The sequence below is a fragment of the Ammospiza nelsoni genome, chromosome 4 (genome assembly GCF_027579445.1).
Source record: "Ammospiza nelsoni isolate bAmmNel1 chromosome 4, bAmmNel1.pri, whole genome shotgun sequence".
NCBI classification, from domain to species: domain Eukaryota; kingdom Metazoa; phylum Chordata; class Aves; order Passeriformes; family Passerellidae; genus Ammospiza; species Ammospiza nelsoni.
The window spans coordinates 71,307,431-71,323,134 of NC_080636.1; the positions used below are offsets into that span (position 1 = coordinate 71,307,431).

Genomic DNA, 15,704 nt, shown 5'->3' on the forward strand with positions numbered 1-15,704 from the left:
TTTTCTGTCACTGTGGAAGTCAGTTTGTGTGGTTTGCTCCTGTGTTTTGCATGTCAGTGTTTGGGAGATGTGAGCTCACCCTTAGGTGAGTGTTTGGTCCCCCTCAGGCTTTGCCTGCAGAGGGGGGTTTGGCTGGGGTAGCTCATGTGCTCCCCCAATCCCTGCCCTGCCTGCCCACCTTGCTGTCCCTGGAGGATGACTTGTGTCATCTCCTGAGCTGCTCTGGGTGATAGCCTGGCATTTCAGTGTGCCAGATGGGAGCAAACCTTCGTGGGAATGGCCACAGCTCTTCTGTGCACATGGAAGATTTTGTGTAGGCTGGATGGGATTGGTGTTGCTGTGGTCCAGCCTCTTTCTTTTGGCGGTGCTGGCTCTGCTTTGGCCTCAGTGAGCCAATACAGGCAGCCAGACATGCCACTGCTAAATCAATAGTAGAGGGGAAAAACAAAGGAATATAAGTGCTTGGTATAGCTACTTTAGTGGCTGAGAATCATATGATTTCAGATGCTGGGTGTGTGAAGAAAAGGGAAAAAGAGAGGATCCTACAACTACAAGGAAAGAGAGGCAGGACTTCATCAACCTGGGTTTGGGCTGTGGCTTCGTTGCTCAATACGAAGAAGAAACTTGGCACTGCTGCTCTTGTTAGTACATCACAATTTGGGAAGGTCCCAGTCTGAGCTAAAATAACTGTTCAGTCAGCCATATAGAAATGCCTCTCTCCCTGCCAGCAGTTTCATGGTCTGTTGAAACCCATCAAAGACTTAGAGGGCCCACCTCCTCCGGGCTGCAGGAGGGTTGGTTCCATGGCCTGACACTGGAGCTTATGAGTGTGATGCTGCCAAGAGAGCAGCTCAGAGTTGGGTCTCCGTGAGCAGGTGCTCACCCTGGGGCCAGGGAGGTGGAGGAATGAGCATGGAGGGACCAGGTGGGACCTCCTGGCGTCACAGCAGTGAAACGTGGGCTTGGGGTGAGGTCTGGAGGGGCCACATGTGATGGGGAATGGTTGCATCCCCTCCCTTTGGAGTCTGGTTCTCCTGGTGGTTGGCTGGGTGTGAGATAAAGATAGGTTATTTTTAAGAGATCAGCCTTTCAAAATACATTGCACTCTCAGCATGCAGATCTTTTTGAGCCTCAGGTGAATATTAGGTGCTTTGAAAAGTTGTTTTTTTTTCCTATTCTTCAAGACTGTGAATCAAGAAGTTAGCTTGTTTTCTATTTTTCCTTTTGATTGAAAGAAACCAAACTATTATAAGATGAAAGCTGCTCTCTGCTTGTTTGCCACATCACAGAAATGAGTGAATTTCTTACTTGGAGAGCAATGAATTTCTCAGGATTTTGTTTAACTGTGGCAAGGATGAATAGTTGACTTTGGCCTGTAGCTTCACACCTTAATGCAAACCAGGAATGAAAGCAGTGTAAGCTTGCAATTTTTAGAGAGGTTTAAGTTTTTCAGTCCAAATTAGCAAATTTTCACATCTCTATCATCTTAATAAAGAAAAAATGTCTTCATTAAGCTATTATGAATTTGGGGCCAGCATTCTGGTTTGTGTAACTGGCAAATATGTTTGAAGTACAAATCGAATGGATAGAAAGTCTGGGCATAAACATAGACAGATTTTTATTAGAATGCAGAGCAGAGGTAAGGTTGCAGACCAGTATGTTTCTGCAGATCTAACTGAAGTTGAGCTGTGTTAAAACTTGAGTGTCTCTGTTTTGTTTCAAAGTACAGTCAGAACTTTAAAGTGATCCATCTGACACCAAGGAAACAAGTAAATTAAGAAATAACACTGAATTAAACAAATTTTGTGCTACTTCCCACACAGCAACCCAAGCATATGACTTTGGCTGCAGTACAGATTTAAGTGTAGATTACATTTCAGCCTTTTAGCTTTCGTTTAAATAAAAACATGCTTTAAAAGCTGCACTAATTTGTGCTTTGCATTCAATTTTTGGGTTTGGAGGTGTTTTTTCAAGCTGTTGCCACAACCTTTGTGTAGCAAGATCAGCTGAGGCTTTGCATGGCTTTTACCTTTTCTTCTTTATTTTAAATTCTGCCGGTTGGATGAAGCTAGGAAGCAGAAAGCTGATGGTTCCTCTGCGCTTTTGGGTAAGGAGTCCTTCCTGTAGCAGAATATTGAACCAGTTGTGGTGGTGATGATGGGCTTTGCTCCTCTTGGCGTGTTCAAAGTCTGACAAAGTTATATCCGAAACAATGAAGGGAGAAGCTGGAGAGAACGGCGTTCTCTGGAGTTTCGGTGGCTCGGGCTGCCCTCCGGTGGTTATTTGGGAGCGCGCCTTGTGAAAGCAGCATCCAAGGAAGCATCTGTGCTGTGCTGTTGTCACTTGCCTCCTTCTGCATCTCCTGGGCATCAGCTGGAGGTGGCTCTCAGGGACGCTGTGAACTGGCAGAAATGTTTGTGTAAGTCACAGTGGGCTTACATTTAGCTGCTGCTTTAAGGGTTTTGCTTAACTAGTCGGCATAAATCATGTAGGCATCTCATGTCCTTTAAAGGCGGAATTCTTTTCCTGAAAAGTCGAGAAGTTTAGCTTTTGTCATGGGTCTTGAATATCAAAATCAAAAACTTTCATATGTTACATGCCTAAGTTTATGTGTGTGTGTGTTATTTTTGTGAAAAGGCTTAATTTCAGGCTTAATTTGGAATCTGCTTAGGATATTGCCATATTTGGCACAGATGTTTCCGAAGGACTTTTGCATTCTGTCAATTCACTTTGAATTAAGAAGTTGGATAAGCTATTCAATAAAGAGTATTTTTGCCAAGTAAGCACAGGGCAATTTTTCCTGAGATGAATGGAAAACTGATGTGACCTAACAACAATAACTTGATGTTCAGATTTTATTTTTTTTTTTGCCTTCCCCCTCTTTAATGCTGCAGGCTGACTGGAAGTGTGCAGAGCCTACTGACCACGTATGAATATATATTTGCTTTTTTGACTCTACTGTAGTTCTTTGTACTTTGCAGTATTGTGGAGATTGAAAGGAGTGTTGCTGGATATTTGTTACTTCAATTTCAATGCCAAACTTTTGGTGCTAGAGGGAGCTGTTCCCTGCCAGATGCCTCTGGAAAGACACTGTTTAAGGAATGGGCAGCGGCTCACTTTGGCACTTGTCAGAAATATCCAGTGCATGGCAGCTGAGATGTTAGAATGTTCTCTTGCTTTTTCTTGCTGCCTTTTTTATTCTTTTGTGTTTTTTTTTTTTTTTTTTTTTTTTTTTTTTTTTTTTTTGTATTTTGGTTTTTTGGTTTTTTTTATTTCCAAACTGGAAAAAGCTCCTCACCTTAGTTCTCTCAGGATGAGGTATCTTTAGCCAGCAACTATGATGGAAGTGCAAGTAAAGACTTCATTAACTGTGTTTTTTTTCCTCACCTCACCCTTTTATTAGAGTTCTTTAGATTTTTAAAATATCTTTTAAATATTTTATTATTTTATTCCTCTTTTTTTTTTTTTATGTCAAGGACCTCCACAATCTGCAGTTCCTCATCTAGGGACCTATGGGATGTTCTATTTGCAAATGTTTGGCGAGTATACTTGTATTTAGAAAGGGAATTACTTACTTGAAGAAAAAGACTTTACTAAACATACCTTGTTGCTTGTGAAATTGGTCAGAATGACTTAAGGCTGGGCTGGGTGAGACTTTGAACCACCTTATCTAGTGAAAGGAGACCCTGCTCATGGCAGGGGTGTTGGAATTATGATCTTTAACATCCCTTTTGACTCAAACTGCTCTATGGTTCTGTGACTCCCTTCCCTGATTTAATGCATTCCCCCTGCACTGAGTCACTTCAGCTGCATTGCTCTCGGAACACAACCCGTGTTCATCACTTTGTAACATCTGTAGGGTTGGTCAGTAGGTTTGTGTCACCCATCAGTTTTGGAAACCACATGCCCATGGGTCCACTCCCGGGTCTGTAAGCTAGCATCCTTACTGGTTCTCTATTTATTCTTCTGTGAATTCTTTACAGCAGATAGCCTCTGCCACTCCAGAGCAAGATGGTGGCAGAAAGTTACTCTCCTTTTCTCTCTGCTTGTTGTTCGAGAGACTTGCTGGAGCTGGGTTAGAGCAGCACTTTGTGGCCAGGCTCTTTTCCCTGTAAGATGCTGCTCCTGATCCCCAGTGGTCCCTGCCAGCTTCCCACGGCAGCTGCTGCCTGGTGCCGGAGTGCGGCGCGTCCGGACGAGCGCAGCGGTGCCACCGGGACTGTCTGGCTGCCATCTCACCCTGCTGCCAGCTCAGGGCTCCTGGGAGCCCCTGCTCCCCTCCAGCCTGGCTGGCCATGAGCAGGTTGCTGACTATAGCAGACATGTCTTTTCACACACTTTTATTTGAAGGGAAAAAAAGCAAAAAGGCGAGGCACTGCTGTGTTTTCTCTTCAGAGCCCTGTATGTGCAGAGCCCCTCCATCCCAATTACTTTTGTCTTTGATGTGCCCTCTGCTGTTTGCAGGACCAAAGCCTCTAGAGGCCTAGAAGGGCCGAAACTGGAGTGAAATTGCAGCACTTTAACTTGTGTGTTTGTTCTGCGTTTTCAAATGGAACATTTGCCTTTTCTGTGTGAGAAAAAGACATTCTTTTTGTAACAGAATGAGAGACATCAATCTAGCCTTAGCCACTGAGTGTAACTCCTGGTATCTTTTCTGATCTGTGCCATGGTTTTAACAAGTACAGCATGTTTCTACGCTTAATGTATTTCAAGGGATTTTCTTTTTCTTTCTCAAGTTCAGGTTCACTCTGCGACATCAATTCTTTGTCTTCGCCCAAAGAACATTCTTTCATTGTGTCTGAAAAAGTATTTCTGTATTTTTAGGCAGTTTTAAATTCACAGATATTTCACAGTGATCAAATCTTGCATAAATTTCTAGCTTTGATATATTCCATTCCTTGAAAAACATCTTCTCACAGTAAGTTACGAGAGTTGTGTTGGTGTTAGTTTATTCTCAAGTTAGTGGTTGAGGACTGTTGCTCGGATTTTTAATGAATTATGGATCATACTTTGTCTCTCAACTAGCAAGTCTTAAAATAAGAAAAAGCGTGATGAAACAGCATGAAATCCATGAGCCAAAGATAAATCACTCTAAATAGATGTTGTTGGCTTCACTGAAACTTTCTCTTAAACGCTGTAGTTATTTTAAGTATAACTTGAGCAAAGCCTCTGGCCTGGCATTAGTGTTTCCACAGTTGCATTTTAGGGTGTTTTAGTCTTGGATGTTGTTTTCATGTCTTTATTAATGTTTTGTCAGCTGGATATTGGCGGTCCACAATGGTTGAATATAAAACTTCACCATATTATAATTAAGATCATATTTGGTTTTTCTTATTATGTCAATTTTCTGTTCATGACAGCATTTTTTCTCTCTTTAGATTGTAGATTATCTTCTGTTTCAAGAGGATACAGTTTTATAAATATCTCTGTATAATGGAGTATTTTGTTAGACTCTGTTGTACTTTTTTTCTTTTCCCCTGAACATGAAAAAAACTGATTTCTTATGACCTTGCTTTACAAAGTAAGTGAAAATTTTGGGGATGTTGGCTTTGGAAAGAAGGACTGTGATGGTTGCAAAATAGTTCACTGTGGTTCTGAACTAGGCCTGTTTCCTAGACATAGAGTAATGGCAGCAAAAGCAGAAAGATTTCTGTATTTGATGTGGACATACTATCATTCTTCCTCATTTGAGGTTCCAGATTATAATCAAATGTGTTCTTGCAGTTTGCCTTTAATCTCCTGAAGTGTCCCTACTACCCCTATTAAAGGAGCTTTAGATGCTTTAGAAACCATTTTTTAATAACTTGTATCAAACTGAGAATACTAAAAATGTTTTCCTTATTTTTTCTAGGACTTGGAGATTGTGTATTCATATTTACATGGAATGGAAGCATTGTCTAATCTGAGAGAGCATCAGCTAAGGTATGATGTTGTATCATTAAAAACCATATATGTTAATGCACTAACAAGGCAAAGGAGCAGTAATTTTGATAACCATATACTACTCTTGTATATTGTACCTCAAACTGCCTATGACTGCTTTCTTTTCTTCCCGTCTTTATTTTTCTGCTGATTCCTCCTTGTATGTCTGCACAGTGTATCTATTTGTTCCATCCTATTTCTGTCTATTATGGATGCATTTGTTTTCTTTTCAAACTTTTGGACTAGAAATAAATGCTTTACATACAGCATACAAGCCCATATATTGATGAAATAATTTATGTAATATAGTAGTCACGAGAGCAGGGTCTGTTTGTCACCTTCTGTTTCAGTTTGTGCTTGCTTTTGTGTGGAAATTTTAGACTCATTGTGTACAACACATGCAAACAATACTTAGTAAAGATATTTGATAAGTGTCATCCACACTTTTAATTAAAATGCTTCATGAAGCAAATTAATTCAAGTCAAAACTTTCCTGAGAGCTTCCTATTTTTTTTGTAAAGACTTTTGTTTGTTTGATTTTTAGATAATTGTTGCACTTGTCCTCCCACAAGTATCTTACAGCAGAGGTTTCTAAGGGTATTTGGGAATCAGTGTGAGGCTGGCAGCTAGAGAAGGAGGCCAACACATCTCCTGTATGCCCTGTGGGTAGAGAGGGTGAATTACTGCTGTTTTATATTCTCATCTTTGCCAACATTTGCCACATCTGAAGATGCTGAAGCAACTTTGAGTTGATTAATGCTAGTTGAGGTTCTATTTTTTTTTTTCTGGCCACTTGCTTTGTCATTCAGTGGGAGTCCACATTCCCAAGCCAATATTCTGTAATTCAGAGAAAATAAAAGGCGGGGTTTTCTTTCTTCCAAAGCGCTCAAGACACATTTTTTGCAATGTGAATGTTAACTTCAAAGAAGTCTCTGTAATTACTTTTGCTTTGGAAGGAGGTCATGGTTACATTCAGTTGAAGTGTTTTGTGTTATGCTGTTGTATGCAATACTTTGAGCACGTGAAGTTTTGCATGGCTGGGGTTAAACTGATGTTAACTTGTTTACAGAGATCAAAGTGTGCACATATGGTTGTGTGGTATGTTGATGTGTGCTTCTTGGCTTCCTGTGCAGCGTGAGGTTCTTGCTGAGGAATGTGTGGAACTCGTTCTCCCAGCATAGCGAATTCCTCAAAGAGAGCTTCTGTTTACAGTACCATACATGGAAAAGGCCGGGCTCCCGGCAGATGTTGGACTGACTGAAAGCTTTTATAGTATCCTTTAGGATACAGCTCTTCTTGTGGCAGTGGAATGCCACAAAAACCTCTGAGATTCATTAAAACTGAATGTATTCAATGTAGCCCCTAGTAGTGAATAACTTACCATATGGCTTGCTGGTGATCTCATCTGTAATTTATTACATTTATTGAGGAAGCAGATAAAGATCACGTTTGAGTGACTGAGCAAAAACTGGACACCAGTATTGATCAGAACTTATTCAATTTTTCAAAGAGGAAGCAATCTAGTTTGTACAGCTTGGTCACTGTAATTTCTAACTGTGCCACTGTAACACAAAAATTGAAACGCTTGGCTACCTTCTGTAAGAGGCATTTTCTCCCCTATTGCTGTCCTAATAAAGGGACCAAAATGCTGCAAAACTCAGTGCCAGTGGTGAACTTGCGTGACTTTATCAAGAATGTGCTTCCTTCTATCCCAATTCAGAGGGGAACAAAACTTGCTTGTTGAAGTGATTCTGTTTCCTGTGACTCCTGCTCTTACGTGGCACATTGCCCAGGCATCATCGTTCCAGACCAGTAGGGCACAGACCATCCTTGAGCAGTATTTAAATTTTTAAATCTCACTCCTAGCAATGACTTCTCTTCTGGTTTCCTCTCACCAGTGACTTCATGTCTGTGCTCCCCTTCCCTCTCAAAACAGCATCAGAGAGGGAGGATGAAAACCCAGGAGGTAGAAGCAGACAGTAGCTTTTCAGTGTCTGTAAAAGATTTTGACAAGACCCAATTTTATGATGGAGAGGAGTGTCTGAAAAAATATGGTTTTGTGATTCAAAGTTTTTTGCTGTGCCAGAATGGAAAATGATTGAAATTGATATGCAATACATAATGCTTAATTTCATACAACGGTGACATTTTTTTTCAGTGAGAAAAGTTCTGAAAGATGGTCCAAAGCATAGATCTAAACTACCAGGGTGTGGGAAAGGCTGTGGTAGTAAAACTTGATTCTTAATTTTTATATCTATCTCTCTGCAAACAGAATTAAGATCTCAATTTTCTGTTAATGATTTATGAATAGTCATGATACCACAATAAGCCTGCCACTTCTGAACAGAAGGGGCGTTATTTTTTTAGTGGGCTCAAGTAATAAGTAAAATCCTGTGAGAGATGAATGCTAAGGTGACTTTTGTAGCAGTCTGTTGACTGCTGAAATGAATGATCTAGGAAATGGCAATTGATTGTTATGTCAAACCCAGACCAACTCTTACAGGTCTCAAATCAACTTTTTGCAGTCTTTTTGCCTGAGTAGCAATTCTTGACTGCTTTTGCCTGCTTATGATATTATTGCTGGCAGTTGGTCATTGATACACCGAGATTCTGATGATGGATTATGTGAAGAAAGAGAATTTATTTCCAGAATTTAAATATAGTTCCTTATTTGAATGTTCTCATGAGCCTCTTAGGTAAATCTCTGTCTGGCTGTCAAATAGCCTTGGGGTTTGCAGTCTGCTTCAGAGCTATGGAAAGGCCAGGGAGGCAGTGGGATTTGTTTTGCCCCCATCCCCCCCAGTTATTCACAGGGCTGTTTCCTTGAGGCAGTAGACAGAAATGGCATTGTGATTTTTCTACATCAAGTTAACATTGCATTTCCTAGTATGTGGTAAGTTCTATTCTAGTTGCTCTCTATTATGCCACATTTGTCAGGCAGACAGTGAATACGAAAGCACTTTAATCCTCCCCTCTAGACAGAGGATTTTCCTGCAGGAAATTCTCTCCACTTTGAGCCCTCTGGGATTTTAGCATTAAAATCTCATGGTAATTTTCAAGTTGCTGAATTTTAGCAAAATGAGAAGCATTGATTTACCAGGCAACACAGTTTCTTGTTTTACCTATTGGGCCTGACTTGAAAAAGAGAGCAGTTTTTATATTGTATCTCTGATTAGTGTTGTAGTACATTTCCAGCCATTTCTAAAATTCAGAACTCTTTTTATGAAGCTACTTGCTTTTATCACATCACTATGGAAAATTAGATCAATATAATTTTTCCTTATTTTTATAAATTTTTTTAATGGGAACAGCTACATCTAGTGTCCTAAATAAATACTGATCTTGGATGAATAAATAACTTAAATGCTTAGATTTTACAATTTGTTCTCTTGAATAATGAATCAGCTTGGATTTGAATTGGTGGTTGGTTTCAGTAAGTGCTGGAGTTACCTGTGGAAATGCTGAGTAACTTTAGAAAGTGAAGTCTTTGTGACACTGATAGGAATCATAACTAAAATTTATTTCTTCTCTTTCAGACTGATGTGTGAAACTGTTAGATATGAAAGGCATGAAGCAAATGAAGTTCTGTACTAGTAAGTATTTCTGCTTCCTCTTATATGGTTGAAAGAATTAATGTATATTAAAGTGAGTTGAGGACTGTTCAATGCCAAAATTCCTTGCCTAGCGTGCACAGTCTGTAAATGTAAATGGTCCATTTTCATCATCAAACACCACACAAATTTGCTGCTGCCAGGGAGAGAGCCAACAGTGGCTCTTGCTTGGTGATGCATGTTGTATTAAATTTATATAAAATTAATATATGGATGTGGGATTGTCATTTAGTCTTACTTCAGTTTTGTGAAAGTAGTAGTGATCAGCTTTTCGTGCCAGTGGTGCCAAATTGACAAATCTAACATGGTTTATAATTAGCAGGGATGTGCTCCAATGTCAACTCAGATTTACAGTAGAGAGCTGAGAATTGTAATTGCTTCATTTATGGAACCAATTCATTGAAACAAAATGTTTCTCAGATTCTTACTTCCTGCCCCTAACCCAGACCCTAAATGCATATTTTTTCCAAGTTGTCTGGCATTATTTGAACATTTAAGCATACAAAGAATGCACTTCTACGCTTTCTTTTGTACTTGTGGAATTTTTCCTATATGGAGCATCAGGAGGAAGATGAGATTGAGTAAACTCAAATGCTGGACCTTGACCATTCAGCAAAGTTAAATTAAGGTCTAATGAAATCCAGTAATGTTATGTATGGGAAATACATAAGGTCAAAATCTATAGGTGGATAGATAAAATCTATAGGTGGATAGATAATTTTAATTAGACCAATACAATCTTTATTTATTTTACACTAATTTACAAGGGACCATTGTGCTGGTGATTTGTCCTTCTCTAGGCAGTTGGTTCATGTCTCCTTTGTAATAGAGTTTTTGTTTAGACCCAGTATTTTGGTCATTCTAAGCACTGACTTAAATTTGAACTATATGCTGAAAAAAGTCATGCTGCTAGCTTACCATATACTCAATGCGGGCAAAAATTACAGGAAATATGTGCCTGAGAAAATACAATTCACAAACAGGAGATTGTGAAATCTGGGTTAACTGGAAGTGCATTTTGCAGTTCTTCTGCATTGATTTCCTTTGTCACTCCTTTCATGTGACTTCATCTTCACTTTGGTTGTTTGCCTGTCATTCCTATTTAGTTGCTTCTTGACATGTTTCCCCATGATTTATTCAAAAGATTTAATGGGCAGTTTGGCAGTTTCTGGATATAGATGCTAATGCAAAATGTGCTTGCTCTAGCATTTCACATCTCTGATGTAATGTTTAATGGGCTAAACCTGAAAGTTAACAATTACTTTTTTTTATTAAAAAAAAAAAAATCCATATTTTGAAACTAAAAATATATGTTCTGTTACTCTGAGCTGTAGCTTTACATTTTTTTAATGAATATTTTGAGATCTGCTTAGTAAGAAAATCCCGTGAAACCTGCAGTCTAATTTCAGTGTTCTATTTTTAGGATAATGAACTTGGAGGGATCCTTATTTTTGTTTCACAAATTCAGCCTATGTGTTGAAGATGTACTCTTCTAAAAAACATTATTTCAATTTTGCTATGTACAGGTTTGGAAAAATTCTTTGAGTATTACAGGAGAGAGAAGCAAAGTGATAGCCAGGCTGGGATTGATCCACTCAGTTATGAGCTGTGGGAAATCAGCTTGGAACATGCAACCTGGTTACTTTTTAATGAACTTACCAGAGTTATCACTTGATGCTCTTATTTTCATCATGAAGGCTAAGGTATTAAAAGACCATCAGATTTTAACATTTTAGATTGTTTTTTAACTTACAGCTTCTTCCCTCTGCCTCCTGATGGTATATTTGCATTGAAATCTGAAATTGGGTGCTATATCTATTAAAGTAGCTGCAACTGCTGGAGCTGTTAATTGACCTGTGTGTTTGACCTCCCTGAGGCAAAACTTAATGTCTCAGGGCAGAAAAGCTAAATCTTTATCCCTAAATGCTAATGGGCAGACTAATGCAGTTGCTCTGTTTATTTGATCAAAAAATTTTCATTGTGAAAACTGTGTGTCTGTCTGCTTTGCCAGTGGTATCTATAAAAAAGTAATTTCTGTTGTGCATATGCATGCAATGCTGAAAATAATTATGTGCATTATTATTATGTGCAGTTATTTTATCCTACATTAAAAAACCCAAAAATAAGTTGTTAATTTTAATAGTAGCTCTATAGATTTTTTTTCCTATGACCAAAGGGATAAAAAGGAGCACGTTGCTTAAAATTGGCTCATCTCATCTGCATTTACTTTCCTATCAACGGGTGTACATGGTAGTGACAAATTCCCAAACCCTACGGCCATCTCACTGCTTAAACGGAAACTGGGTTATTAGAAGTGGCAGTTCAGCTTGAGTTATTCTTCATTTGCCAGTCATTTTACTCCTTTCATTTGATGGGAAGTTAATGACAAAAGGGTTTAAAACCTGCAAAGCGGAACTTCAGAACTGAGGCTTTCTTGACATGCGTATTTGTTTTGGGTTTTTTTTTTAACTTGCTCCTTTTCTTCAAATCTACTTAGAGATCTTATTAAAAATATATTTATTTTGGTCACTTAATATATGTTTTATCAGTAGTCCAAAGAAAGAAATGTTCTATTTTCATATCATGAAATGTATTTACATGTGTGATAGTAATTATTGATATCTCCAACAGTGAGCTTCCAATTAGCATTTTCTTTAGAAAACAAAGTTCTAGCAGACTTGTAGAGGGTGTTTATACCTCTTTACAGTTGAACAAAATTTTTCAGATCAAAATTGAATTGTGTGCTATGATGGCATAGGACTCTTTGGCTATAAGTGCTTTGGATGTAAGCAAATGAGTATGTGTCTAATGAAACAACCACCTCTTTTTCCTCCTCATTAGTCATGTGAGGGCTGTGTGTGTTTTTCAGCCATGCTGTTTGATATTTCTGTGTGTATGCATCACTGGTGTTCAGTTTACTCTTTCTGTAAGGAAGTCTTGTATATTTTTAAGTTTCCCTTATTTTCTTTATTAGGAATATTGGATTGAAACAAAATATGTTATGATTTGCTGACCTGCAGTCTAAAGTCATTCAGTAATAAAGCCTGATGTTTCTGAATTGCCAGCCTGTACCACAACACAGTTTGTGATTACATTGCCTGCAGTTTGAGCAATTTAGGCTGGCACTAACTTAGTTACTGCTTGTATTGTTTTTAAAAATTTGAAGGAAACCCCAGTCCAGGTTATTATGAAGTGTATTTTTCTTTAGAGATCCTTCAAATGAAGTCCTGATAGGATATATGCTCCTACCTCCCACATGTCCCTGCTGAGAAGATTTCATTTTTGATTAAAGTTCTTAAGAGCAGACTACTTAGTAGGCTGCTGGTTGTGATGGTAGTGGTTCTTAAAAAAGGACAACTGTTTTAAAAAGAGTAGTTATCTCTTGAACATCTTGAACTGAATTTTAGTGTGATGTCTGGCTGGAAAAAGCTCTTGTCTAATGTCAAAATATTTGTGTGCTTTTACGTAATTCAGATTGCAACCTTTAATGAAATTCAGCTTGGAGAAAGACAAGTAGAAGTTGTATATATAAACTGGAGATTGGAGGGAAAAATGTTGTGTGCAAAATGCAGTTATTACTACAGAGAATGTTCACAGCTGAAATGAGAAATAGCTGATTAGTTTCTAAGTTATTGACTGTGGTAGGCAGGTGTGAGACAAAAAACTTCAGTTACGTTGTGTCTTGATTTTTTCCTCATTCCCAATTTGTCATGCAGTCTGGAGTGAAAAACATCTACTTGTATTAAGACTGTAGTACTTGTATGGTGGTGGAATGGGGAGGAAAAAGGGGATGAGAAGTGGAGAAAGCTGTAAAAAAGAGATGTAATTTCAGCTGATTATTTTTGAAATTTCCATGATTAGAACTAAATTCTCAAGCCTATTAGCAGTAATATCGCCATCCAGCCTTAGCCAAGTTTAATGAATTATATGTCCATGGCAAGTCACAAGACCCAAACACACTGGTGTTGGGCTAGTCATGCAGCCTTCTCTAGGACTGGCTTGGCCCAGCCATCAAATCCTGAAACAAAGGAAGTCTGGAAAGGGAATAAAGGAGCACATCTTCTTGGTAGCTACTCAAACATTGATTGTTTTCTTAGAGAAAAATCTTAGTGTGTTTCATGAGGTACAGCAGAATGTCTCAAAAATGCTGCAGGGCAGTAGTTCTGTGCAAGGACAGGTGAGAAATAGATCTGTGAGTAGTCTTTGTAAGAGTGGCAATCCAAGAGTCACGCTTTTGTGTCCTACAATAAAAGTGACATTTATTGAATTCATGGTTCTTTCATGGTAACATATTGCCCTGAAGACCCTCAGGAGGACAGAAGCATGTAAACCAACAAAAATTTATGCCAAAGTTGCTGTACATTTCTGCATTGCCTGACTTGAAAGTGTGACAAAAATGAGCTGAAACTATCTTCTTTAGCTGCACACACACACACACACACAGAATATTCTGAGTCTCACAAGGATTGCTATATCTATCTTTTAGTGAATGCCCCATACAGGGATCAAAACCACAACCCTGGAATCATCAGCACTCTGCTCTGGCCAACTGAGCTAATCTCAGGGTCTCGTCATTTTTAAACAGAACAGCACTGCTGAGACCACCTTACTGAAATTGTGTTAAGAGGGAGTGCTTTTATAGATGCAGTGTATGTGGTCTGTAGCTGTATATGTTTGTAACTTACAGATAACTTAAGAAAACTTAAGTCCTAAAAGAGTACGAAAAGGAATTGCTAGGGGATCTCCCGAGTAAAAAGTGATAAGAATAACTTGCCTCAAGTTGTGCTGGGGATGTTTAGATTGGATATCAGAAAAGATTTCTTTACAGAAGTGATTGTCAAGCAGTGACACAGTCTGCCCAGGGAAGTGGTTGAGTTAAGATCCCTGGGGGTGTTTAAAACACAGAGATGTGGTGCTTGGGGACATGGTTTTAATGGTGAACATGGCAGTGGTGTGTTAATGGTTGGGCTTCATGACTGTAAAGGTCTTTTCCAGCCTAAATGATTGTATGATCTCTGGGTCAGTATCAGAATTTTCAGGTACATCTCTGCAGGCAATAGATGTATTCATTTGTGCTTCTTCCATATCTGCAGGTTTCTGTGGAAGTTCTGCAGCAGTACATTTAGTAATGCAAAGAAGTTCTGCAGCAGGGCTGGACTCTTCTGTGTTGTCCTGAAAATATTCCTAAAGGTGTATTGTGCCTTCTGATAGTTGGGCAGTTGCCAAAATATCATTGCAATGCTGCCAGTTCTGCACTGCAGTAAATCAGGAACCTGATTCGTATGTTGTGTTATGGATACATTTTTTGTGGGGAATTTTTTAGGCAATATCTATCATTAAAATAAACACATTCAAGGACTTGGCAGTTGTCTCTGTATAAACAGACACTGAATCAAGGCTTCTTAATAGTGTCAGTGATCAATGTTACAGTCTGTTGGCTTTGCACAGCCAGTTCCAAATTTGTGTTATTGTTTGACCTGATTTTGAGATTTCCTTGAATGATGACTGAAGTAATGGTTTTGCACCTTCTTTACTGTAAATGCTTCACTGAAAGCTCTCATATTTTTGTTGTAATTCTGAGAACTTTGAGGCACTCAAAGCTTTGGTTTTGGAGACGCATAAGAAAGTTTAAGATGTAAGAACAGATCTGTCTGTCTTGCCTTAAGAGTGTTTTGGGTGCAAGATCATTTTATTTTGCTGCTTCTGTAATAGTTTTCTGGTGATGTAGGAGACTGCAATTTTTGTTCTGCATTTTTCTTCTGATACTAAGGACTAATTCACTGTACAAGTTTAATAGCTAGACTTCTATGACAATAGGTCAATTAGCTTGTGTGCATATATTTGTATAATGTATTTATTAATTGCCTGTTTAATCCACTCTCTTAGACTAACAGGCATTATCGACACTCTGTAATAATCACTAATTTGACCAAAATTCTTGTGTTATTTAATTGATTTTATTTCAGAAGTGAAAAAAATTATAAATAACTTAAATACTGTTAAGAAAAATATTCTTCTGATTATTTTTTTTCATGAATACTGAGGAATTGTTTACTATGGTTAATTTTTCTGCATTTCCCATTGTTGCTACCGGGAGTCAAGACGCAAGTTTTCATCACAAGTGTCCATCTGTAATATATAATCATGGACATAAGTTGAAATATGCACACT

At 38.5% G+C, this 15,704-nt stretch overlaps 1 protein-coding gene across 6 annotated transcripts in view; it reads left to right on the forward strand.

Moving 5' to 3' along the window:
• Nucleotides 1-15,704, forward strand: part of RAPGEF2 (Rap guanine nucleotide exchange factor 2) — a 185,028-nt gene that overhangs the window by 51,236 nt on the left and 118,088 nt on the right. For all 6 annotated transcript variants that reach the window (XM_059470295.1, XM_059470297.1, XM_059470296.1 and 3 more), the window contains exons 2-3: nucleotides 5,852-5,922; nucleotides 9,459-9,515. In XM_059470295.1, the coding sequence (XP_059326278.1) occupies nucleotides 5,852-5,922; nucleotides 9,459-9,515 (128 nt within the window). The remainder of the gene's footprint in view (nucleotides 1-5,851; nucleotides 5,923-9,458; nucleotides 9,516-15,704) is intronic.